Source organism: Pavona decussata, unplaced genomic scaffold, assembly GCF_977016875.1.
Source record: "Pavona decussata unplaced genomic scaffold, jaPavDecu1.1 SCAFFOLD_220, whole genome shotgun sequence".
Lineage (NCBI taxonomy): Eukaryota > Metazoa > Cnidaria > Anthozoa > Scleractinia > Agariciidae > Pavona > Pavona decussata.
The window spans coordinates 109202-137136 of NW_028145625.1; the positions used below are offsets into that span (position 1 = coordinate 109202).

Below are 27935 nucleotides of genomic sequence, written 5' to 3' on the forward strand. Positions count from 1 at the left end.
AACGTAACGAAAATGACATACATATATGCAGATTTGCAATTATGCGGAAATGAAGCGTACATGCGGCCAAACGGTATCTAAATGCAGGTATTGCAAATATTGAGGAAAGTCGAAAAAAAGAAAAATCGCTGTTCACTGCCTTTTCAAAGAGTTTCAGTTCTAACTGTGGCTGGCCGAGAATATTACTTGTGGGTTGCATGCAGTTGCAGTGGACAATGCCAAGAAATTAGTCTGACGTGATGGTGTGTATGTTCAAATAGGTTTCGAAACTGAAATCCTGATTAGACGCTTAGCCGAAATTGCAGACTTGCTCGCCGGTTGATTGCAATTGATCTTTCACTTTTAAGTGAGAATACCTGTTTTCTAAACCGTGAGAATAAGTTGCAACTAAACGGCGTTTCTGTGGAACGATTGACTTCCTGTTTAGATGTGGACGCTGTAAAATACGTGCAGGTATGTACATACATATGTATTTATCTCGAACACTTGCTTTGCTTATTCAAACTTACTCTTTCCACTATCAGTGGGGCTGGTAATACTGGTCATGATTTATGAATTCTCGTTTTATAGAAATAAGCCGATCTATTGAAAGCCAGTGGGCGACCATGGTTGCTTTCTAGTATGCATCAAATGCAGACTATGTTCGCGTGAGTCGCGTCGCTTCTGCGTACCAAGACACGCGGAAAAGGAAACTTTAGTAAATCGGATAAGGGAGTTATTGTCTGCTGCTCGCAGCTAGGTGAAAACTTGATTATGACGACGCAACATGTTATTGTATCAGGAACTCTTTATTGATTTTCAAGGCGACGACTTTGCATGATAGCAGGTTTAATTTCCACTAGTACTCTTATCCGTGGCTGATTGCTTATGGCTTGAGACGCGTTTTCGTGATCTGCTTCAACATTTTAGATTTGTTTCTTGATTGATACTGAGGTCTCTTTATACACATCGAGCGTACCTGCAATAATTCATGTGTTGATGTATGCTTTACTAAGATATGAGACTGACCGCGTCTTTACGAGATCTTTGCCTTTGCTTTTGAAACTAAATTTAGGAACGGAATCTGTTTGGTATCTTGCTACTTTTTGTCATTTATTTGTGTTGATTTCAGCTTTTCAGGTCACGTTTATTCAACTTCCTATCAATTCCTATCAATTTCTTTAATAAATTTGGATATCTTTCATTAATTAACTACTAATGCATTCGAAATGCGGGAGTAGTCATATTATAATTAATATAAATGATGCAAACAGAGTACAAGCCGCCAAGACAAGACAGCAGAAGTCGGCAGCGGTAAAGAGGTACAACGAGAAGAATCATGAGGTGAAGAGAAGCTGCAGTAGAGATAAGAGAAGGAGAATCGACGATTTGGCGCCAGGAGCAGCCGGGAGCTGCAGAACAATCAGACATGAAGCAGATGAAGAGAGTTTACGATACCACAAGACTGCTAATCGGGTGAAAGACGGTCCCGAGCAAACCTGTTAAGGATAAGAACGGGGTGGTCTTGACCAGGACAGACGACCAGTTAAACTGATGGAAAGAACACCTTCAGGAAGTCCTGAACAGGCCGGCCCCAGAGAACCCTCCCGACCTAACAGAAGGTCCACTGCTAAACACTCGAACAGGAAAAATGACCATGGAGAGATCCTTGAAATCCCCGAAGAATGGGAAGGCTTCTGGGTGTGACAACATCCCCCTAGAAGCTTGGAAGGAAGGAGATATGATTTCGGCCAAGGTCCTCCACTCACTTTTGAATAAGATCTGGAATAAGGAGGACATCCCTCAGGACTGGAAGGTGGGCCTACTGGTTATACTTCCCAAGAAAGGAGATTTGTACCTGTGTGAGAACTTGAGAGGTATTATGCTCCTGACAGTTGCCGGCAAGGTTCTTTGTAAGATCATTTTGGAGAGGATGAGGCATGCTCTTGAGGCCGGGATGAACAAGCGGGATTTCGTAAGGAGAGATCCTGCTGCGACCAGATCGCTACATTGAGGATCATAGTGGAGCAGACTATGGAGTGGAACACTAGGCTATATATGGTTTTCGTGGACTTTGAGAAGGCCTTTGATTCCCTAGATCGAGAAGTGCTCTGCAAGATCTTGCTGTACTATGGGGTCCCTAAGAAAATCGTGAGGATGATCCGGATCTTTTAAGATGGCTTCCAAGCAAGAGTTTTCACGAAGGTGAAATGACAGGGTCGTTCAGCATGAACACTGGGGTTCGCCAGGGGTGCTTGCTTAGCCCCATTCTCTTCCTTGTGGCACTAGACTGGGTATCTCGACAAGATTTTGGAGACAACAAGACCGGGATCCAATTTACCCTGCTGCAGAAGTTGGAAGATTTAGAGTTTGCTGATGATTTGGTTTGCTGAGTCAGAAGATTACCCACATGACACAGAGGTTCGCGGCGCTGCTAGAACAGGCTGCCAGGGTCGGTCTCAAGATTAACGAGTCCAAAACCAAGGAGATGGGGATTCGGTCCCCAGCAAATACTGGTAACATCAATTGTGTTGGAGAGGTTCTGGAGCAAGTATCGGCCTTCACATACCTCGGCAGCCTTATCACCACCTCTGGCGGCACTGAGGAAGATGTTGAGGCCAGGTGCAGGAAGGCACAGGTTGCATTCTCCATTTTAATACCCATATGGAGATCAAAGTTCATCTCACTGTGGACGAAGATAAGAATCTTTAATTCCAACGTGAAGTCGGTCCTCCTGTACGGATCTGAGACTTGGAGATTAACAAAGAAGATCACCACACAGCTTCAGGCCTTTACCAATCGCAGACTCTGGTACATCTTAAGCTTGGGAGTGTGGGGGCCCAGAACGATCTCGAATGAGGAGCTATGGCAGCGTACAAAGCAAGAGAGGATTGAAGCCACCATCCGGAGAAGAAAATGGCGATGGATCGATCACACTTGAGGGAGCCTGCCACTAACATCACTCGCCTGTCCCTTGAGTGGAACCCTCAAGGGGTCAGGCGGAGAGGCAGACCGAAGAAGTCTTGGAGAAGGACAATCCAGCAAGAATATGAGGACTTGGGGATGTCATGGGATGAACTGAAACGGACAGCAAAAAATCGGGTTCGATGGAAGGCTGCGGTGGAAGCCCTATGCTCCGGTCAGAGCGAAGAGGATTAAGTCAAACAGAACAAATCATCACTTTCGGTTTTCATTGCCCCTTGATGTGGGAAATTTAGATTGTCTTCGCTTGTTTCACGTAAGAACCACAAAATGAACATACTTTATACATATCACTCACTCCTGCTACGAACTTTTAGACTATTCCCAAGCAGCAAAACACATATGAGTGTGGCGTAACAGTCGTATAAGCTGCCTATAAGAATACAAGAACAAGATGGGAGACTATGTGTCCTTTCGCTTTACACGAAGCGTAATGTTTTGCGTTTACAAGTTATCGGCTAATTACGTGGAATTTAATGCATTGACATACAAACGTTTGAACCACTTTTTTTATCATAATAAATAACAACACCAAAAACCACTGCACAATAACTTTTCTTGGTGACACTTTAGAATTTACTCTACGGGCTAAAAAGGTGGATTTCCCTGAAATTTTCATGCTCAAGCAATTCCTCCACACACTCAAGCTCAGAGAACCACTCAGTTTGACACACTTGAAGATCTACACATGTTTTTACAGAGGTAAAGCCCCCCGCCCCTCTTCCCAATTAGCTTGAGCCACCTTGAACACCATGGTAAAAAGCGTCACAGGACGTCGGCACTTCTCAGAAGCTTTCTTGACTTGTATCAGGTCACAGTCAAGGATATTTTCCAGACATGGTCAAAAGTTAGAACCACTTAGTGTAACAGAGTTGAAGATCCTTACCTATGTGTAGCTCCCCACTGCAGTATTTCTTTTAAAGTCCGTTTTAAAGTTTTGAAGTCCTCAGAGTATTTAAGTTAGATCACCCTGTACAACACAATTGTAAACAACGGGATTCTTGGAGACTAGGTTCTGGGTCAAAAGACCATGGGATGGGATAGTGGGTGAGAAAATTAGAATTTTAACAAATTTGGCCATGTGGCCTCATTGCCTATCACAAAAAAGGCGGCAGGCAACTGCTTCACATAGAACAGCTACTGTTACACAATGGAAAGTACCACATGAAAGTACCGTAAGGTAAATGGCTCATAGGATAGAATCAACCTCGTTCCCAGGGTCTCTCCTCTTCACGCTCCCTGGGACTTGAAGAGGAGAGACCCTTGGAACGAGATTGAGGATAGAATATCCCTGAAATTAAACTTAAGCTATATTATGTGATTTAAGATAACATATGTGAGGGAAATAAGTAAAACATGCCATCCCAATCTCTCTGATTACTTCCGGAAGGTATTGCTTGGGATGTTTCACCAGAAGTTTCCCGATGTTTCACGAGATTACTCCATCAGTAATCAAACAAACTTATTTTGATTATCAATTTATGAAACAGATTTTTTTTTCATGCTTTCTTTTCGCAACTGCTTAAGTTGCATACTAACGTAACTGCGAGAATCTTTCTAATATTTGATATCTGATTCAAACTTATTTTCTCAGGTTGACACTGAAGGAAGTTCGAATAGTTTGTCGCCACGGCAACTGCAGCAAAATCTACCAAGGAGATGACAAACTATGCCAGGTTGTGTGGTCTGTTGGTGGATGTTGGTACCCTTGCGCTGAGAGATAAATTCAATGGCATCCACTCACCAGCAAATCTGCAAGCCGTCTTGGCCGCAAATAAACCTATGTTGCAGTCACTGAGAGCACGGAAGATAATCAACCCAACACAGTGGGGCAAGCTCTTCCCTGTTATCCCTTCTTCAGTTTCATCAGTTTCTTTTGACATCACTTTGCTGATGGTCTGGTTTCGAAATATATGTGGTCTAGTTGCTCCTGCATCGGGCTGGGCCGCCCTTCCTCCCTCAACAGATATGAATCTTGAAGCAGACATCGCTCGCGTAAAGTACTACAAAAACACTGTTTATGCTCACGCTGAGCGTGCTTCTGTTGATGACGCAACGTTCCACGGATATTGGAGTGAGATCCGGGACACTCTGGTGCGGCTGGGAGGTATTGCATATAAAGCAGCTGTTGACAATCTTGAAACAGAATGTATGGATCCTTCCATGGAGGAACATTACAAAGAGCTTCTCCGTCAATGGAAAAATGACGAAGACAACATAAAAGATGAGTTGAAGGAAATTGGCGCCGACATCAAAATCCTCACAAAAAAGATTGATGACTTGGTAGAATCCACTGTGTCTTCTAAGAAAGAAACATGTGCCGAAGGTGAGTTGTTTTTATATTTCAATGTGAACCCAAATTGATATCCTAATTTACACCAATCCTAGTTTAACGTACAGTGTCAAGGGTCTGAGGGATGATGCTCAGTTTTAAGTGGGGATGCTTCTGTCCTCCTCCCATTTTCCAGCATGGCTGGGCACAAAGGTTTCGTTCCTTCTAAGTGAGATCATTACATTGCCGGAACCGCACAGCAGAATGTAGATTCTACTCTTCCTGCCGCCAATCGTAACGCAACGCAATTATTCATGGCGAGAAACATTGCAGTTTTAGCTGCAAACGTCTCGCGATGGTGTTGCTTTGCAAGTCACAGGAAAAATTGTATCGTTTAACCATTGATTTAATTTGTCCAATGTAAGTACCTACTTGATGTAATTGATCAATGGAACAATTTTGACGGAGTTGGAACATATCATGTTTAGCTTCTTACCTTTTTAAAAGGGTAAATAAGCAGGAAGGAGCAAGAAGGGGGGAGGGTCCAGTTACAATTTGTTCCCTCCCTTGCCGAACGTTTTCAACAGTTAAAAGGGAGTGTTAGGTTTTAAATCGAAAAGACACATTCATTCCCGAAGACATTGCTAACCTTGCCAGATACTCTTCAAAGTTCAGTATCATGAAGAGTAAAGTACAACATTTAAAAACGGGGGAAAAGGGGGGAAAATCTTAGTTTATATTTTACCCCGTTAGAACCCTCTTTGGTATTACTGATGACTTTTACTTACCCTTTTTATGCTCGATCGCTTAAGGTAAAATCTTCAACCCTGAGATGTCGTTGGATACCTCTTTGGTGTGCCAAGAGAAACATCACGAAAGTGAACTTCTAAACTCGTTCTGCGAACAGTGTAAAGTTTGCATCTGCGACACGTGTGGGCAGACACGTCACAGTCATCACACCAAAGTAGATGTCGAGCAAGCCGCCCAGGAATGCAAAGTTGATATAGAGGAGATTTCAGAAGAAATGAAGAAAGAAGTTGCTGATCTCCAGTTGCAAGTGGAAAGGTCTAAAGAAAGGATGAGGAAAGGCAGAGAGGAAATTGCAGAAGCTCGAAACAAAGCTTTAACGTCTCTTGAGGAACTAATGCGAGATTTGAAAGAGCATGAAACAACTACGATGACCAATTTAGATCTCCTGGAAGAAAAAGAGTTAAGAGCGGCTGCCAGTAAGAATCGAGAACTGCATTTCAGCGACCACTTGGTCGAATTTCTGATATTTCGTCTGAAGATATCCTTGGATTAACTATTTTCGAAAATCATACTTTAAAGTTCCAAGGTATTTTATTTTTTGAGAAAATTGCAAGGGTTTGAAATGCGGCCTAGGTGCGGTCACGGGCCGATGAACACCGCGAAAATTTAGGTCAAAGAACGAAGCCCCGTTCACGGAGTAAAATAACCCAATGAACTTGAAACTTTACACAAACCTAGACCAACCATCTCACAAGAAAATTGGTACAATAAATATTCTAAACCCGCTGGCTGCTTTCTGAAGCATGCAGATTTGTGTACGCTACTTAAAATGGCCATGAAACTAATGCCTATTTTCATTGAAATAAAAGTGTTTCTGGTATGTGATTTTCCCTGAATTAAATCTCATACCTTGAAAGACGAAGAAACGAACTTTATTTGTTCCAAGTTTCAAGCTCTGATTCAAGGAAGATCAAATATGCGTGCGATACTTACGGCTCGCAATTCACGTCACGAATTATGAGATCAGAACCGATTCCCAAACACTTGACATCTGGAACCCGTGAATGTTTCCAAACATCACATATTGGTCCCTAAAACTAATCAGACTGACTGAAAACATCCATGCAATGTTTTCTGATTCCAGATGTCTTTCTATTTCTGCTCTAAAATAATATAGTTATTCCGGTCAATTAGCCTACGAAACATGTGCAACAAATTTGCATACCATTTCGATGTCGCAGGAAAAAGTAGTGCAAATCAAAGTTTACAGCTCCTTTATCTTCTAACATCAAGCAGTCGATCAGTAAAATGGAGAAAAACGTGTGACTTTGTTCCTGCCGTGTTGTTTTGAGTGTTCGATTTTAGCAGCGACGGCCCAAATCAATAAGCCAGTGTCATAAAACAACTGTAACTCGATATTCACTTTGCTGATGTCGGTAACGCCCACGTGATCCTGGCCAGGCACTTACGCGTTCAGGGCGCTTTTAGAATAGTACTGCTTGTGGGCAAAGCTACGACGACCATGGTGATGATGACCTTGTCAAGCTTAAGGACTGTATAAGGGATCTGAGAGCCCACTTTTCCAGCTTTGGTTTTTTCCGCAAAAAAAAAGTAAATAAATAAAATCGACGTTCAAGTATTAGTGTCAGTTTTTGGTTTTTTGGTTTACATTAATGAAGAGCCTGGAACGTCGATTTTTTGCGAAAAAAAATCTTTCCAAAACCACCATCCCCACTATTAAAAATATAAAATTTGTAACTTTGCAGGTATCAGAGTTGTGAATTCCCCACCGTCCAACCCGACCTCCCCCCACCCCCATATCCCTATGTCAGTTTTTGGTTTTTTGGCTTACATTAATGAAGAGCCTGGAACATCGATTTTTTGCGAAAAAAAAAATTTCCAAAACCACCATCCCCACTATTAAAAATATAAAATTTGTAACTTTGCAGGTATCAGAGTAGTGAATTCCCCACCGTCCAACCAACAACAACAACAAGCTTTATTTGCATGACTATAACAAATACAGTATTGCAAAAGCTATTCATAGCTAATTATTGATTCGTTAACTAATTCTTAAGATAACTTAAAATAAAATAAAATAAAGTAACTGAAGTCTTTGCTTATTTTAAACTTTTCATATAGTAGAAGTAATCATTCCGGAGAAAAGTTTATCTCTCAATTCGAAGCACGAGAAAACAAATGAAATTAATTGAGTGTTTATAAAATAGTCTGTTGAGTTCATTATATGCAATAGTAAAGTTTCTTTTACTAATAGTCGTGTAAATGGAAGGCTAGGTTCTATTTTGGAAAAGAACATATCTCTTAAAGAAGAGTAACTTGGGCAATCTAATAAAAAATGAATTTCGTCTTCAATGGTTTTACGGTTGCAAACATTACACACCCTTTCATTACGGGGTATGTTGTCGTATCTTCCTGTTTCAATCAAAAGCTTGTGGCTGCTTATTCTTAGTTTCACTAATGCCTTCCTAGAAGCGTTTTTCCTTGTGAGGTCTAGGTAAGCAGAGGGGCCAAAAGTTTTTTTGATTGTGTAATAAAAGCTGAGTTTTTGTGAGTGTTGAAGGGTTTGGTGCCAATAAGAGATATATTTCTTTTTCATAAGATCTATATATTGTTTGATGTTATTTTCATTCAATGTGTTATAATTAAAGTTGGGGAAATTATAGTATTCACTCATCTTCATGAGACTGGAGTAAAAGCTAGTTTGACCGCTATAATGAAGGTCAACAGATATTCTTAGGGATTGTTTTGCTATAGAATGTTCATCCTTTCCTTGGAGGTACTGTACGTAATTAAGTATCTTTTTATTTATGTCAACGATTAGAGGAAATCTGCCAAGTTCAGCTCTACATGCAACGTTGGATGACTTATTATGTACTTCTAAATAGCGTTTACAGAAATGTAAATGTGTTTTTTCAATTCTGGAGCCTTCCCACGACTTAAAATCTGATTTAACAAAGGCATTCCACACTTCACTATTGTAGGTTAGAATTGGCTGAATCATTGTCAAAAATTTTACATGCAAGTGAAGGTTTCAGTGTACTAAAATCAGTGTGTCGTCTTAGACTAAAGAAAGCATGAAGAGCTTTTTGTCGAAGATGTTCAAGCGAAAGCGTGAAATTTCCGGAAGACGAAATACGAGTTCCTAAGTAAGTGTAGTCTTGTACTATATCTATTAATTCATCGCCTATGTGAAAGGTATAATCGCATTTTTTTGTGCTTTTTTGAAAAATCATTATCTTGGTTTTCTTAGGGTTTATATTTAGCATCCATGAGTTGCAAAGTGATGATAAACTGTTAAGGCAATTTTGTAATCCCAATTTTGATCGTGACAATATAATTAAGTCATCTGCATAAAATAATGAGCTGAGTTTGGTGCCATTTGGTAGTATAAACGGGTCAGACAAAATATTGTTGAACGAAAAGGCTAAATCATTAACATATAGATTAAAGAGCAGAGGACTTAAAATGCAGCCTTGACGCACACCTCTACTGTATTGAAAAGATCGCGTTTGACTATTTCCAATTCTAACAGAACACGTAGAATTCGAGTATAAACTTTTGATAATTTGATAAAAGCTTCCTCCGACATTGATTTGTAACAACTTGTACATAAGCCCATCGTGCCAGACAGAATCAAACGACCTCCCCCACCCCCATATCCCCTGGCGATAAGCATTAATTGTGGTTTTTGTTTACTTCCCTAAACTGGTTTTCTCGTATTTCCTGCCAGTTACTTTCAATTTCTGAGAAGATAGGAACCTTGCCAGCCTTGGTCTGTCTGGTGAAGGCCACGAAAACTAAATTAATACTAGCGCAAGCGAGTGAGGGCCGTAACTACCTTATGACTAGCACGAGCGGGTGAGGGCCGTAACTACCTCTGATTACTAGCACGAGCGGCCGTATTTCGCTTATTAATTTTCCAGTTTCAGATATCATGTTTTAATTTTTTTCACGGAGTTGAAGGAAGCTGGCAGGAGAAGTGAGAAAATGGTTTAGGAAAGTAAACAATAAACACAGTAATATTGACGCTTATAGGTAGGGGGAGGGGGGAGGTCAGGTTGGTGGGGAATTCACTACTATGCTCTCAGATATACAGATTTCATATTTTCAATTGTGAGCATGGTGGTTATACATGTTTTTTTTTGTTGTTTTTTTTTTTTCGAAAAAATTGACGTTCCAGGGTCTGTATAACTGTAAGTTAAAAAACGAAATGACACTTATACTTGAATTTTTTTTCGCGAAAAAGAAACAACAACAACCACCAAGCTGGCAAGACGGGCTCTCGCATCTCTTGTACGGTCTTTTAGCGTGACAAAGTTTTCATTATCGGGGTAGTCGTAGCTTGGCCCACAAGCAGTGCTTTTCACTGTTTACAGTTTCTAAAAGCGCCCTCTACGCGCAGGATTCCATACCGAAATGCCTGGTCAGGGTCACGTGCGCGTTTCCCACATCAGCGAAGTGAGTATCGAGTTGCAGTGGTTCAGTGTCACATTGGCTTATTGTTTTGGGCCGTCGCTCAAAACAACCCGGCAGGAACAAAGTCACACGTCTTTCTCCATTTTACTGATCGACTGCTTGATTTTAGAAGATAAAGGAGCTGTAAACTTTGATTTGCACTACTTTTTCCTGCGACATCGAAATGGTATGCAAATTTGTTGCACATGTTTCGTAGGCTAATCGACCGGAATAACTATATTATTTTAGAGCAGAAATAGAAAGACATCTGCAATCGGAAAACATTGCATGGATGTTTTCAGTCAGTCTGATTAGTTTTAGGGACCAATATGTGATGTTTGGAAACATTCACGGGTTCCAGATGTCAAGTGTTTGGGAATCGGTTCTGATCTCATAATTCGTGACGTGAATTGCGAGCCGTAAGTATCGCACGCATATTCGATCTTCCTTGAATCAGAGCTTGAAACTTGGAACAAATGAAGTTCTTTTCTTCGTCTTTCAAGGTATGAGATTTAATTCAGGGAAAATCACATACCAGAAACACTTTTATTTCAATGAAAATAGGCATAAGTTTCATGGCCATTTTAAGTAGCGTACACAAATCTGCATGCTTCAGAAAGCAGCCAGCGGGTTTAGAATATTTATTGTACCAATTTTCTTGTGAGATGGTTGGTCTAGGTTTGTGTAAAGTTTCAAGTTCATTGGGTTATTTTACTCCGTGAACGGGGCTTCGTTCTTTGACCTAAATTTTCGCGGTGTTCATCGGCCCGTGACCGCACCTAGGCCGCATTTCAAACCCTTGCAATTTTCTCAAAAAATAAAATACCTTGGAACTTTAAAATATGAATTTCGAAAATAGTTAATCCAAGGACATCTTCAGACGAAATATCAGAAATTCGACCAAGTGGTCGCTGAAATGCAGTTCTCGATTCTTACAGGCAGCCGCTCTTAAGAGGCCAAGCGACGCAACTGGACCACTTCCAGACTTCCATCAACCAGCTACAAAAATCTGTGGAGTATTGTGAGGCCATTTTACGAAGAAACAAAAACATTGAAATTCTGCAAGTGCATCAGGCTCTCGTCGAACGGTGTAGAGGACTTTTAAACGCGGAAAAACTGAACATTAATAGGGTATTACATACAGCATCGCACACCTGGTATAGGATCAATGACGAGCTTGTTGAAACTCTGTTTCATGATCTTCCAGGTCGACTTGTTGTTAGTAACACAGATCATTTGCAGTCAGTAGCAGAAGGAAAAGGCTTGAAAGAAGCAGACGTCGGAAAGGAGGTTGACGTATGAAGATGATCGTATTATTGCCCGGGGGCCCCCCAGGTATTATTGTGAAAATAGAGACGCCATCAGGAGTGGAGCTAGACCACAAAATCACACACCATGAAGATGGTGAATACAGTGTCACCTATACACCAGATTGTGCTGGACAACATGACGTGGGGATTGAAGTTAATGGTCAGCCGCTCCCAGGTAATCCATGGCCTGTTCATGTATCACATTCCTATCGATATTTGTTCTCGTTTGGTTCACAAGGAAAATCACGCGGACAGTTTGATTATCCCTTGAACATTGCAATTGATGACAGGTTAGGGAACATTGCAGTCGCTGATTATAATAACAATACGGTACAGCTGTTTAGTTCAGAAGGTAAACATTTAAACACTGTGAGTGGTAAAGAAATAATTCAACCCTCCTCAGTGGCATTTACCAGGTCAGGTGACCTAATAGTCATTGCTTCCAATAAGATTTTTTGTTTTAAAGAACGTGGCAAATTAGTTAAGAGCATCGACAACAAACGCCTGAAGAAACCAGACGACCTAACAATTGCACGTGATGGACGCATGGTGGTGTGTGACGTTGGTGACAATGCAGCAAAGGTCCTGTCCCCTGACGGTGCACGGCTGTTAAACACCATCAGTGATCCAGACCATCCGAGACTGTGGTCCGCGGTTTGCCATCAGGACATATTTGTTGTCTGCTATTACCGGGCAAACAATGTGAAGGTATTCAGCCAGGATGGAGTGTTCCTGCATAGTATTGGTACACACGGGTCTGGTGACGGACAGCTGCTTGGTCCTCTCGGCCTCTCAATTGACAGTTTTTCAAACCTGGTGGTGTGCGACTCTGGTAACAGTAGGCTTCAAATTTGTATGCTTGATGGCAAACTTGTCAGCAAAATAGCATGGCAACTCAGTGGTCCTGTAAATCCGGTTTCTGTTGCCTAGTCACCCACTCGTCATCTGCATATTACTGACACAGAACGATACTGTGTGCATGTTTACCGTTAAAGGGGTTTGATTTCAACCAATTCAAAATAGCAATACTCCCATTTTAAGTAAGACAGATCATAGTTTATTTCCTTACATTTATTTTACATGACATTTCTTATTAAATTTCTGAAGAAAAAACAAAAACAAAAAAAACTCGATAATGGATAGATACAAACCCAGTAACCGCTATGAAAAATATAGTGCTTTCATTTTATGCGTTTTACTTGAGCACTATGACAATAGGATAAAGTAGAATGTTGGAAACTTGAATCGTCAGGAGAAACGAAGAATTGCTTGAGTACATTTTTTTAGTATTTTATTTATTTTCTCCACTTAGCACATAATGACTTTTGTAAGTGAATATATTACTAAAGAGGAGGGGGCACATCTAGGTCGACTAATATTGTGCCCCTTACTACAATTGTTATTATGGCCAATAAGATGAATAGTTAATTTTTATACATATCCATAGAGAAGAAGATACACTGGTATAACTTACACAAAGTTCGTTTCCGAGCAGAACAGATATTTGTACAATTTATAACATTATATGAGCATTAGAATTGCTTGAGTGTTAACAAGGCTATCACTGCTTTTTCTTTGAGGAAGTAAACAGTCCGAGTTATTGGAAATTGTAACTATTCGATCCAGTTTTCAAAACTGTTGTTATAGGCAAGATGTCTCTCCCTTAGTTACACCTTTGCAAGACATAGGACACAGCAACTTTCCTACGTTTCGGCGACATCTTGGCGCCATTGTCAAGGGAAACTAAAGTTAAGTATGCGATTGCAAGAGTAACTGAGAGTTTAGAGTCACTAATTTGCATAAGTTAGACAAAGACCTTAGCGCAAATTGAGTCAGATTGCACATTTTTAAATGGTCGTAATTGTTTAATGAGTAACATCTCATTAACGAGACAATCAAACTTGTTCTGGCATTTTTTCAACACCTTAAAACAATTGCAAAGGTCATCTGGAATCCTGCCTGCGTGTCTATTGTCATAGTGTTTGCGCACTGACGAGGTCTTTAACTGTGCAACTTTTAAGTGGTGCAACGGGTGGAGTCAGAAGCGGACGCCTTTTCCGGTTTTGTTTTACGCGTCGCAAACTTTCCTAAGCACGTTGTCAATGGTACTAAAGAACATGAGAACAGTTTTTCCCAACCGGACTTCCCGGCCGGCGAAAGACATATATTTCCTGGAACGATTCGAAGCACGAGGGATCCTATTGATAGCAGGGTGCTTTGAAGCTCCTGAAACGACTACCCTGAGCTTTATAACTGAATAAAGGTGTCTGTCTGAAGGCTACGCCCAGTTGTAAAGGCCGAGAAAAATAACAATAAAACGCACGTTCGCGTATTTCTTTCGCTTTATTAGCACGAGAGAAATAATAGACTACTTGTAGCTAGCCAACGATTTCACAAAAAAAGCGGTTATACTTTCTTCCTTCGCTCTTGTCATTAGCTCAATTAATTTTTTTTATCTGAACTGTTTGGACGAATGAGATTCTTTGCGCGCGCAATATTGTAATTGACGTTAGTCTTACGTCATAAAGGAAGTTTATATCACAGTTTGCTTGTCTCGCTGACGGCGTGTGCTTTGCTTATTAATTTATTACGCGGTACTGAAGAGCGAAGAGCGAAGACTTTAAACTGGAGCCCTACAAGAAAGGTAAATTTACAAATCAACTTTGTTGAAAACTGTGGGACAGAGGTTTTTTGCATTTCAATGGTAAAGTCATACTTTTTAGACTTTGCGTTTTTTATAAACTGGAGTATTTCCCCTAGAAAACTTAAGAAAAAAGAAAGGGAAAGTCAAGTAACAGGTTCGCCCAGTGATTGAAAACAGAGTTCAATTGCATTTAATTTTCAATTATCCTTCATGTGAAAACAAACAAACAAACAAACAAACAAACAAAACAGAACAAGACGCTTGTAAAAAAAGAAGCTTAATTTCCGTGGAACATGAGCTCGGAATCATGGCAACGCTCGCCGCAGCAACAGTCGCGTCAATTGGCAGTTCGTTTTTTCCCTCAAACTTTGCCGCTAATCACGGTAAGTTTACATGCATTTTAAAACAATTTAACCGCAATTCGCCGTGTTTTAAAGAAAAACCTCTACAAAATCCCGTGGTTTCTATTTAAATTGCTGCAATGAGATACTCCATGTTGTTATTTTTCATGAAGAACAAATGGCTGGACGTGAACAGGTCAATGAAAAACTTTGATTCGAACCCAGGACCTCTGCGACAGCGGTGCAGTGCTATACGAACTAAAGACTATGTTATATCTGGGAGAAAATCAGCGCTTTAATGCGCTTAGAGCCATCCTTAAAATTTGTTGATTCTTTGTGCCTTTGGCTCAAGGAAGGGTCCGCAGCTTTGACGTGTAAGCGTTCGCTTACAATTTAATAACAAACAGGGAGATTCATGTCGATTGACCGACCTTGTGCCTACTTGAAATTTTTAAATGTTTCCTTTTCTTGGAAAAGAAATAATTGGCGGCTTTAAGTCTAAAATTTTACTGTCCCCCTATTCACCAGGTTTATTGAATCCCATTTGCCTTGACCGGCTTGGTATGTGGTATGGGATATCTTTGTAGAAATCAAAAGACTAGACCTTACGACTGTTTCGATATTCGCTGCAATCACGTACGTCTACCAAGAAAGACCTTCACTGTCGTGGCAGCATCAAATTGTCTTTAATTATAACTTGTCAGAATGTCGGCATGGTAATTCTTTTAAAACATTAAAGGGAAAATCATCAGATCGTAAAAGTAGATTGCCTGCGGTTAGTTAGTTTCATCACAGACAGTAAAATTTTCTTTTTGTCATTAATGTCCTGCTTTCAGTGGATATAGGACCTTTTCTAATTTATTGAATAAGATGAACTGCATTATATTACGAGGAAGTGTTGTGTATGTGCATTGTCACCTTGGAAACGTGAATTTCACAGCGACGTAGCTTGCCATTTTCGATCAATTTGCTTCTTAGAACGGTACCAATTTATTTTGACCCTTAGGGCGGGTTTTTGTTTAATTTGGTAGACTGGCGTCGCTGGAAACGCTAGAAGTTACCAGTTTTAGCGAATGACGATATCAAAAACTACAAGAATAATAAAATTGAGCAACATCGTACATGTATGTTAACTTACTTTAGAATGGTATTTCGTAGAAACAATTGAACGTAATGGTTGTGAGAGATAACTCCAATGACAGTCTAATAGGTAATGTCTCGTGTTATTTGCAGTGTATCTGCAGGTGGTATAACGAGAAAAATGAATACTGATGTTTTAAATGCAAATTTGTCTTTTCAAAAGATGCCCTCAATTCAATTTTCTCACGACTGACTTTGTCGTTTCTTCCAGCTCACGGATATAGGCAATTTGATGAAAAGAAATTTGTGAAAGTCGGGCTCCATAATCTTGTAAATTAACTATGTTCCATTGAATACTGATCACTTCTAATCAATATTTTTTATGAGTAGTTCATACTCCTCGTTATGACTAATTAAGTTTTCGGAATTTGAATTCAGATCACGGGAAGTATCAGGTGATATTCACCGAATATTTACAAGCCGCTCTCAAATTCATTAATTATTCATCAAGAGAAAACACAGAAAATTACGACTGTGACCGTGGTTTGAATATGTGTTCTTTATTACCATAAAATTTTGCCAACTTTAGCCTTAAATTTCTCCGAGAATTATCGATCATTTGAGAGGCCATATCAAACACTCGAAAGTGTGTTTCAACAGATATCCAAACACCTCAAGGTCGTTTAAAAAAACTCGGCTGCGCCTCGACTTTTCAACCTACTTGTCAGTGTTTGGATATCTGATTAAACGCGCTTTCTCGTGTTTGATATATTACTTCTCAAACTCGTTAATAATTCATCAAGCCAAAACAAAGCAAATCACTACCTTGAAGGAGGTTTAGATATATGATCTTAATTATCATCAAATTTTGTGAACTTTTGCTTCGTATTTCTCCAAGAATTATCAATAGTTTGAGAAGCTATATCAAACACTCGAAAGAGTGTTTCCTCTTATTTCCAAACCTCGAAGTTGGTTAAAAAAAAAATCGGCTGCGCCTCATTTTTCCAACCTACTTCTCGGTGTTTGGAAATCGGAGAAAACACTCTTCCTTATGTTTGATATATTACTTAACGCTAAATGAAATCCACAATTTTGTGCTAACAAAAAGAAGACTAAAGTTCGATAAGTTTTTGCTCTCGCTGCCATGTTCCCATCGTAGCTTTGTTGCTCAGATGGTAGAGCGGTAGACTAGAAGACCGCCAGTACCCGGAACGTAGAACTGTTTTATCTCGTTGTCACGGCGTTTTCATCGACCAATAGGCCATTTCCGAGTTGCTTTAAACCTCATTATGAAGTGCAAAGTTGTTATTAATGAAAATTGGTTTTCATTCATATGCAAACAAAACTAATTTTCAATTGGAAAGTTTTGCACTTAGCCTCGCTTTCATGATGAGGCTGACAGCAACTCGGAAATAGGCTATTTATTTTTGAAGTTCCCACAATTCCATTCTCCCACGGGAGCCTTTCTGACCAGTTTCAAGCCTTGCATAATTCTCACGTGAACCAGGAATTAAATTTTTGCGGGAAATAGTATTTTTATATGTATCATACACACAGAAGAGACCGATTTGTGAAAACGCCGTAGCAAAGGTCTAGTATGGCAGTTGTACGCCAGGAGTAATGGGTTCCTGGATAGACTAGCAACCGGATTGTCGTGGTTTCGAATACCTCTGAGCCACTGATTTGTTTTCAGCGGTCAGGATTTTCAGGGTTTGATTACCATTACTTTATACCCTTAAAAGGATGGTTCTAAACTAATCGCACGAAATTGTCCTCGTTAAAATGGCCTTGATTACTAATAATAGATAAAGGATACCAGAGCCTTTATTTGTAGGCCTAGCTTCCTTCGATTCGCAATGGGCTTTGACCTCGACGAGACTTGAACTCGCGGCCTCATATTATAATCTCATTTTATTGTCTACGTGTGCAATATGGCCTATACACATTGTGCACTCTATATTTTTTGATCCTACAAACTCAGCAATCACACTTCTCCTTTTTAAGTTATGAAAGGTTGTGTGACATTAGCTCATTTTTCTTGCAACCTATCTCTCAATTCTGTCGTGACGTAAGTTGCACGAAACGATGCCTAGAGTAACATGCCCCGGCTGAAATGAAAATGTCTCACAATTTATTTGTGTGGCAATCGTTGTAAGAAGTAAGAATTGGTTCTACTTTTTGCAATGCCTAATGCCCAAGAAACGTTGCAAGACATATGTAGTAAAAACCAGTAACTGTGTTTGTAAGGACCACCGCGACAAAGTAAAAGTACCGGATCCTGTAATAAAGGATCTAATCACCAACAAATTGTAGAACAAATACTGCCAGAAGAAGCAAAGCTGATTTTTTTCATTTTAGGGAATATTACAGTAGGCATAGACTCCTGCAACTTGTCTCACAAAGGTGCGACTAATATATAATTACACAACAAATTAAAAGAAAAATTGCTAAGTGTGGCAGCGCCTTTACCCTATCTAGACCGGGCTTTTCTGTCTTCTGGTGCTGAGGGGAGCCGATTCTACCACACATCGTAACTTCGCAAATATAAAATTTATCACAATGAGACTTGGAGGATAGCGGGTATGCACTGTCACGCAGTAAAAAAATAAATCAAAAACCATCCAGTGGAAAAAGTTGAGAAGTTGGATATTACAGAGGATGACTAAAGGAGACAATTCTCCAAACTTTAGGCTTGTACGTCTCCCCAAACGTCAGATATCCGTCGAAATGTTTTGTAGAAATTTACAGAGCCCAGTATGGATCCGCCATCTTGGTGTACCTCCGTGGAACACCAATATGGCGCCCGAAAAACAGTGTTAACATCTGGAACTTACTTTGGCTATCTAGAGACTGATTAGCACTACTGAACACCAAAACCACCTACATAAGCACTTTCGCTAATGTTCTAACTTCTAACTTCATATGACAATAGGAAGTCCATTGTACAGGCTATTATATTGTCACGAATAGACTATTGTAACGGTCTATTATATGGTACGCCCGCTGTTCATCTTGGTAAGCTGCAACGCCTACAGAACGCGGCAGCTCGGCTGGTATGTACTGTATCCAGGTATGATCATATCACACCATCACTGATCAACCTGCACTGGCTTCCGGTTACCCACAGAATAGAATTCAAGATAGCAATGTTAGTTCACAAATGTATCTATGGCGTCGCACCACAGTTATCTTTTAGACTTGATAATAATCAATGACAGCTCGCGGTACCAGTTGAGATCACACCGGGGCATACTTCTAATGGATAATACCTATAGAACAAAAAAGACACTAGGGGATAGGGCGTTTGAAAATGTCGCGCCCAAAGTATGGAACCGACTCCCTTTGGAAATCAGACAATGCCAATCATTGAATACTTTTAAAGTTTTACTGAAGACACATCTTTTTAAATTAGCTTTTTATTAGTTCTCTTATTAACTCATATTTTAATTTTATTGTTTTTTCCGGAGATTGTAAATTATTATTATTGTTGTTATTATTTAGATTAGCCATTCATTACTTTATATTAAGATTTTGTAATGCGCACTCGATCATATCTAGCATGTTAGACTGCGCAATATAAGAAATAAACATTATTATTATTATTAAAAGGCTGAAAATAATGAGATAAGCATACATTTTTCAACAAAGTCGATCGTAGCTCTTTGCCACGCAACTCCATAACCGTGAAATTCAAACTGCTCTGATTTCCAAACGAAGGATGCTATGGAGCTGTAAAATTGTAAACAGTTATGAATATACGGCCTCTTATGCCTGATGAGGATAAAAACTTTAAGGGTTCTCTAGTTTTTGATTTTAGAAAATTATGACGTCACATGAATACGCTCTATAGATAGTACGCCTAAACAACAGGAAATGGCGACGTCACATGACGTGGAAATTACGTCACGATTTGATTTCAAAATGGCGGCCATCTTGGATCCAACATCTTGGCGGATTTCTTGAATTTACCGAAACCTCAGAAATCCACCAAAATCGACTAAAAAGTTATCAAATTAAATCAAAAACACGAAAACTATTAAAGAACAGACCTTCTTCCGATTTCTGAAAAAACCTACCTGTCAAAACTTGGTTGCCATGGTATCACATTCAGTGAACTCTGATCTACCACTGTAAATTGTTTCCAGATAAGTGTCTGAAAAAGTCACCAAGCTTCGTGCCGTTTGCGGAAATGTTAAAAAAAGGTATTAAAGCTCAAAGTCGCCAAAGAAAGAATCGCTCTCCCTCCTCCCGTTCAAGATAGGGTTAGGCAACAAGTGCCATATTTCCGATTTGTATTAACGAGATAGGTAGTTGATATGCCCCGTTCAGTTACATTTACTTTAGTCATGCCTTCCAGTCCGCCCTCAATAGGGTAACACTTCATTTGGTTCTTTTGGAACCATTGAAACACCAACGCAAAGTTTAATAAGTGATCACCAAAGAACAAAATAGGTTCCTCGGGACCTAGAGAAAGCTTTGGTTCAATAAAAATGTGTTAAGTTTTATATTTACTATCATTACTTTTAGTCGTCACACAAGAGAAAATAACGCAGAGTTCATATCATAAAGTCATTTTATGGAGCTTACTGCTATATCCTGGCTGGAAAGGTTAGTACAGTTGATCACTTCTAGCGTCCAAAGTTCCCTCGTAGTATTGTTCCTGTTTACAGATGAGCGACGACTGTAGCACATCATTCTCTTGACCTTCTCTCTGAATCTTTGGCTCAGCAGGGCATACAAAATAGGGTTGACAGCAGAATTGAACATGACCAATGTTGCTGTGGCCACAAATGTTACATTTCCAAACTTGCGTATAGGAATGTAAAAGGTGAGCACGTAGCTAATTGAGTCAGTTAGCCAGCATACAGCGAAGATGACACTGACAGCTATAGCCATCAAAGTGACACGTTTTCGTACGTTCATCACACCCTGCAAATGAAAAGTGATTTAATCGTCATTATTGTTGCGAAAAAAGCAAACTCTAGTCCGTATTTCCCCTAGCAAACTTTGATTTAATCCTCTAACGTTATTCAGTCTCGCGTAGAAAATACTTCAACGAAACCTAATAAGCGCAAAAAGAAACGGCAGCAGAATACAACAGAACAACAAAGGATGAAAACGGCTTAGAAATCTGGATATGACCCAAAACCAGCGCTGGTTACTGCTGAAAATGTGTGTTTAAAGAAATACCGCCTTCTACAGACTCCGATTTAACAGACTTAGCTATTCATCGTAGTGAGATTTGGGAGTACTGGCAACGATTCGTTTCCCTGTAGATGTAGGTGGCTGTGATGCAAGTGTTTCGTTGGACCAAGAGCGTCAAGAGCGCTTGTCACTGGTAGCCAGCACACGTTACATACTTCGGTTTTCCTATCAGTCGTTTACATTTTCGTCCGTGCTGTCGCTTAGGTTTTACTCAAGGCGACATTTCTCTTTCTTACGTTCTTTGGCGTACAAGACTGCCTTTCTCGCGATGAGATAAAAAAAGGTCCAAAAGGTTTTTGGACACCAAATTGGAATCATTGAGTTATGACACCTTTGTGTATTCATTAACTGGGATCCATATATACATATCTCGAGCTGTTTTAATGATTTCGAAAACTTTCTTTCACAATTTTGACATTATTATCTTATCTAACCAAACAACGAAAAAGAGAAATTTTTTAATCTGGCCTGCGATCGTGTGAACACAGTAACATTTAATAGACTTCTAATTACGAATTCGAGCAGACTAAACTGATTATCTTGCATCAGAAATGGATTAATTAAAAAAGTCATAAAACAATCCGGGAACACAGGAAAAGACAATTTTACTTATTATACGTGCATAAATTTCTTGTTGAATGTCCCTGCCGTAGATGTTTCTAATTCTAAGATCCAGTGTAGTTCAGTTTACGGAAAAATTATCATCAGATCACGGCCATGCAATTCGTTCGCCCTACAACAACTACATTTGCCAAGATCAAGTTTTTCATTTTTATTTCAAACCTGTTGTCGATGATTGCGTTGACTATGCTCTGCACCATTGAACCACATAGTGTACACAACTCTAGAGTAGAGAAAAAACATCATGGAGACTGGGAGAAATGCTGTGAACGTAAACCAAGGAAGACTGTAAGCTTTGCCCATCCATTGCTCAGGCCAGATCTGAATGCAGTAATTTACTTCCTTGTCAAAGTACTGAACCAGGAAAACTGGCAAACTTATGACAACTCCAAAGATCCAAGAAAGTGGTATGATCACCTGGAATTCCAAGGAAAATGTATGATGCAATGTACTTATTTCAAATACATGCAGTACAAAACAATACAACGCGATGCGATGTGTGTCAAAAATTGCTTGCCATGGTAACATCAACATCAATTAACACTAAGCGACCAATCAAATTGGTTTCAGGTCGATCATCTTCGTGATGAGCTTTAGGCTGTCTATCATGTAGTCTTGCATGTTTTTTTAAACTAGGAACTGGTATTTACAGTGACGTTATCAAACTTATCGACATGCTTTACATACTCATAGCATGTTCCAAAAACGTGAACTGTGAGGCCAAAAAATAATGCTTATTGGTAGAGACGTAATTCTTCTAAGCTAGGTAATTAGTAAGTTGTAATGAAATATATATATATCTATAAAAAAAACAAAGAGTTTCAGTGGACTGAAATAAACTGTTGTTCATCACACCTTCAGCTTTCGTTTACTAAGCGTTCTCCTCTTTCCATGGGGTTTAGTCACGGCATAGTAGCGCTCTACGGCTATGTCAACTAGGGTGACGACTGACGAGGCACCGCCGACCTAGATCAAGTTTCCTCCAGTCAGCAGTCTGCAGAACACCGTCCCAGTAGCTCCAGCTGGGTGCACGAAAGCGTGGATAAATATGTACTGCGGTGCAAAAAATATGGCTACCATCATGTCAGCGACAGCTAGGTTTACCAGAAGGTAGTTGATTGAATTTCTGTGAGAACAGCAAATGAATGTTGGTTGAACATCATCAATTACCTAATTGCTACAAGTTGGAATATTGCTTTCATTATGTTTCTATTCCATTGGGCCAAGATCAATCATCATCTTTTGAATGGGGTTATAATGCAGTTGAAAGGCTTGCACGGCTCCTACCTCAGGTTTTGCTGTCTTCTTCTTTTCGACCAATTTTCTACAGGTTCTTGTATACTCGTAGCTGGTTTACTTTGATTTAGAGGATTTGCATTCTCTAAAATTTAAGAGAAGTTCTTCTTTTTTTTTTAAAATAAGGACTGTTGGATCCATCGTGCATCAAGGATTTAATCATGACAGAAAAAGCACCAGTGTTTCACAGTTAACCGCCTATTTCTCGCTTATCATTGAGTACTGTGGCGTTTCCCTTTAATTGAATGTGTGCCTCAAAAATTCGGGAAATCCAAACCAAAATTTTGAAATGCAAGCAATTTTTACTATGTATATATGCAATACGCTTGGGAATAGGAGACTGTCTTTAAAGACAATGAAGCATAAAGCGTTTTGTGGCTTTGGTTGACTTGGGAATGTGTGATTGTGATACACCTATATTAAAACATGAATAAACTGATAAAAATCTGGGGAAAAGCTTCCAAAATGGAAACAAAATGTATATTAACCGCTTGTTCAGAGTTTAAAATTGATTCTTTTACCACAAATGATATTAGTTTGTCGGTGTTGTAATAGAAGGAAGTGGAAACCTTAGTTTTTGTATTTGCCCTCGAAGCATGCACGACATGCAATCAGACACGTAGCAAGGAAAAAATGTCAAGAGCTTGTCACGAGACACATTCAAACACCCACGTAAAAATAGTGTTTGCTCGTATTGACGTCGCCAATACACATATTTCACTTTCCCTGATAAACCTATTTAATTTTAGGAGAGAAACTGTTAGCGCAAAGGCAATATTTATTGTAGTAAAATTCGCAGTTCAAGGGAACAATGCCACGTATTATCCTACATTCATAACGAATGCCTCCGGAATGCCAACCCGGCTGGAGAGCAAAATTACTGAATTTCCTCTGTGGGAAAGGAATTTTTCATTAAGTTTAAGGCTTACGTGGGCATTTACCAGAAGGCCTCCACCCGCTCTTAGCTCTATTTTAACTGGACCCAGATAACTTCCAGCTCCATTGTTTTTTGTGCCCAAACGCATTGTTTTGTTGTAGTTTTTATGTCCACTCGAGACATTGCAAAGGGTGTAGGTCGCCTTGTATTTACACTTCTACTGAAATCATGCAAGTGGGGAAGTACAGAACAAGTTTTACGACATAGCTGATTTTCTTGTTGACATGCCCTCATTTGTAGCAGGACATTCAATCGTGAATCTTTAGAGGAAACAGAATTTTCCATGAGCTTCCTGGGTCCTTTAAGGTTCCTCACCACTTCATCTTCACTTTTGTTTTTTTTTGTAAAATGTTTGTTTCATAAGTCTGAAATTCTAAAGTATGACAAAATAAAATAAAATAAAAATGGAAATGAAAAATGAGTAGTGATCCTAGCTGACTCGTATCTGCCATTCCTCAAAAATTTTTTTATTTACCTGTTTCTTCAACATTCAAAACCACTTTTCCTTCTAACATTTGAACCAAAAGGCGTCCAAGATCTTACCATCTTCAGTGCCGGTAAGTTTTAGTTTCAATTGTAAGCTTTCTTTCCTGAAACTCTCTCGGATATTACGAGGAAGCAGAGCTTTAAGTTACAACCGCTTTGCCCACCATTTTCAAAAAATATCCTTTGTAATATTCAGTCAATCCCGTGGTTTTATAGGCAAATGCTTTTTCAAGCTTTCTTCTGAGGACGAGGCAAAAGTTAGTCACGAAACGCTACTATGTAACTACTTTACCTTGTGAAGTTGACAGGGGCAAGAATATTGAACGAGAATATTACAAAACGTCTCGGTACTTTTCCCTTACGTCGATGAACTGTTTTTTACGGAAGAGATCCCTTTTTCCCTAATGCACGAGCTGATACCGAAAATCCTCTGCTTGCCTTATTTCGCTTTCTGATAAAATTTTCTCGTCCCTGCGAAAACAGAACGAAGCAATATTTCCCCATTGATAAAGTCTTAGGTGACAAAAAATAAAAGGGAATGTGAGTTTTTCTTAATGTTTAGTCAATCCAAATTTCTGAGGTGACTTAAGCCTTCCGAACAGAAATTCACTAAAATGAACCGTTGGATCCCCTGCATTCATCGTGGCGTAATATATTTATCCCAAGGATAGCTACAGTAGAATTTCGAAAGTCGAACCTCCACCAGCATGATCGTTTCGGCCTCTCCACTAGATTTTACTTTTCTCCAACACACCAAAGTTGTTTCAGGGAGTAATTACCATAAATTTACCGCGAAGTCAAAATCGGCAGACAACTATATTTTAATGAGCAATACTATGAGAAATCTCATTTTAACTTAAAAAGTTTGCCAGTCAAGGTAACGGAATATACTGAACGTAACGCAGATGTTTATATACAAGATTATACTAAAAAGCAATATGTTCAGGACCTTACCTTTATTTAAGAGGAGTCGCGCCGAACTCGTCTTGACCAAACAGATGCATTTATCGAAATAAAAAGCAAGTCAGTCTCTTTATATAGAGAGGAAGTTTTAGTTATCATGCATTGTTTTTAACCATTATGAATATCTTAATGACGCAGTTGTTCGTTAATGTCTCTATAAACAACTAGATATCAAGTTTTGGCTTACCATCCAACACACAAGACACGGCGCTTTTAGGCGAGTCTATGGAACAACTTTACAATACACATTCCCTGCACTAAGTTAAAAAGGAAATCCATCCAGATCGTTTTTTCGTAAAATATCAGAACATTTTTTGCCCTAAGAAAAAAATGAAGCTCAGCTACAAACCTGTGACGTTTAAATATACTTAAAGATATAAGTAAACTATACATTTGTGAACAAGAGGATTTGTATTTTTTTTCGTTTTAATATGGTTTGCATGTGTATAACATATATCGCATAAGAAATGGAGGTACTTTAATCGGTAATTTGTTAGATGAAGTTTATTGTAACAACATATCATTTATGTTAACACTCCATTTACTTCAATAAGCACGCTGTATGTTTAACAAGAATTACCAACTTAAGCGAAAATATACTGAACTCTTATTGGTCGCGAAGTAGAGCACATTTTGTTCTTAATCTATGGCCACAAATTTGGCAACCAAAGGATGGCATAATTATGTAGAGTATATAAATTAACGAGGAATAATTTTACAGTAGAACTTCGGTTAACTCGAAGTCACCACTAACTCGAACAAAATCGACTTCCTCTGGAATTGAACCCATTTCCCAACATTTCCAAATTCCAATTCGACCTGGAAACAGTGGAGAGAAGAGCCACCCCGTGGATTCCACTGAAATTCCTATTTATTTATTTATTTTATTTTTTTATTTATTTACCATCAGTTAACCCGAACTCCTCGCTAACTGGAACCAATTTTACTTTCCCTTGGCTCAAACGTACCCCGATAACTCGAACTCCCTTTTTTAAAGCGTTGGTTAAGAAGGCCTCAAAATGTCATAACGATAGTTCAGTGACGCGTGAAAATCTTTAATCACGTGTGTAAATATTGGTAATTGAACTGAGTGGAGTGCAATTTGGTCTGAAATAATACGCGTGATTTCAAAATCAAACGAGCGCGTAGCGCGAGTTTGATTTGAAATCGCAAGTATGATTTCAGACCAAAATTGCACGACACGAAGTTCAATTACCACTTAATTACATCCATTTTGAAATCACAGAGTATCATTGTCAATATTAATATTCTATTTGTGTTACTTCATTTCCATTTTGATGGGCTAAAGAAAGGATGCAATTTAGAGCAAAAAATGGTGCAATTTGGGAATAAATTGCACCATTTTGGACCAATCAGATTCCAAGGATCACCAGTGATTTCAAAATGGATGTAATTAAGTATGGAAACAGCGATCTCAGCCTTTGTCCTATGTTCTTAAAATTTTGGCTAAAATTCTATTGCCCCGAAGTGAAATGTGATTGTGAAAGAATAATGCACGAAACCACAACATTTCATTAACTATTAACAAGTAACTTGAAATTCAACACCAACCTCGCAAAATTTTTGGTTCCCATGGGAACTCGAGTTAGCAGGAGTTGTATTGTACTATAGCCCTTAATAACGTGAAAACCAGACTTTCTCAAAGCCGCTAGCTCTTTTCTTTCGCTCTCACATTCTATCTTTGAGAATATACATTAGTGGCGATTTTTCCCGAGGAAAATTGATTTTTTGAGAAAACATAAAAACATTAAGGAAAAAATTGAAACTGAAACTCAGCAAACAAGAAAGCCTACTAAAAGCTTAATAAGTCCCCCCCCCCCCCCCTCAAAAAAAAATATATCTATACCGACGAGTTCTGCCTCTGAACATATACATCGATTTAACGTGAACTTGGGCTGCCAAAGTATCGAACGAACTATATCGAGTGTTTTGACCAAGCGACACCTGGAGGTCTTGGGTAGGTGACCATCACGCAGAAAAAAACACTAATCTTTCTTGAAGCGGGGGAGCGCTACTGCGTGCTTGCCGCTTAAAAATTCAAATTCCTAGTATCCAAGCCTTAAACCAATTAAAGACCGAACAGAGATCACCGGTTCTCACAGACGACTCCACGTTGGGCAATATTTACTTCGCCTTCGGCGAATAATTGTTAATAGGCCATTTCCGAGTTGCTGTGAATCTCGTTATGAAAGCGAAGCTAAGTGCAAAGCTTTTCATATGAAAATTAGTTTTGTTTGCACTTGTGTCACAACGGCGCAACGAAATTGCGAGACAAGTGGCAATAAAAATTCCCTAGACAAGTGTAACAGCGCGTTAAAAAGCAAAGTCCTAATTCCCCTTTAAAAAGTGAGGCTATGATTCGCTGAAAAGCCAATGATCCTTATTTTGAAACATTTTCTAGTTGTAAGCAAGATCACTGCCATATTACTGATCACAACGTTATGACTTGTATCATGGCTACAGATACAAAGGAACTTAACACACAGAACAAAATAACGCAGAGCGAGCTAGCCCCTCAAATACCGTACTCGCTCAGTTTTTTTGTTCCTTTATTACCCGCGGGTTTTCGAGC

The 27935-nt window shown here is 39.3% G+C and overlaps 1 protein-coding gene and 1 pseudogene across 2 annotated transcripts; one reads left to right on the forward strand and one right to left on the reverse strand.

Moving 5' to 3' along the window:
- Window positions 1-2389: 2389 nt before the first annotated feature.
- On the forward strand, window positions 2390-12881 carry LOC146459303 (uncharacterized; annotated as a pseudogene). Its single transcript, XR_014858012.1, has 5 exons — window positions 2390-2617; window positions 4582-5287; window positions 6046-6459; window positions 9255-9303; window positions 11398-12881. The product of XR_014858012.1 is annotated as an uncharacterized LOC146459303 (transcript).
- Window positions 12882-19896: 7015 nt separating this feature from the next.
- Window positions 19897-22873, reverse strand: LOC146459304 (substance-P receptor-like). Its single transcript, XM_085089681.1, has 3 exons — window positions 22516-22873; window positions 21823-22077; window positions 19897-20763 (listed from the first exon to the last, which is right to left on the reverse strand). Exons 2-3 carry the CDS (start codon window positions 21961-21963, stop codon window positions 20404-20406), a joined length of 501 nt encoding a protein of 166 aa, XP_084945807.1. The 5' UTR covers window positions 21964-22077; window positions 22516-22873; the 3' UTR covers window positions 19897-20403.
- Window positions 22874-27935: the final 5062 nt, after the last annotated feature.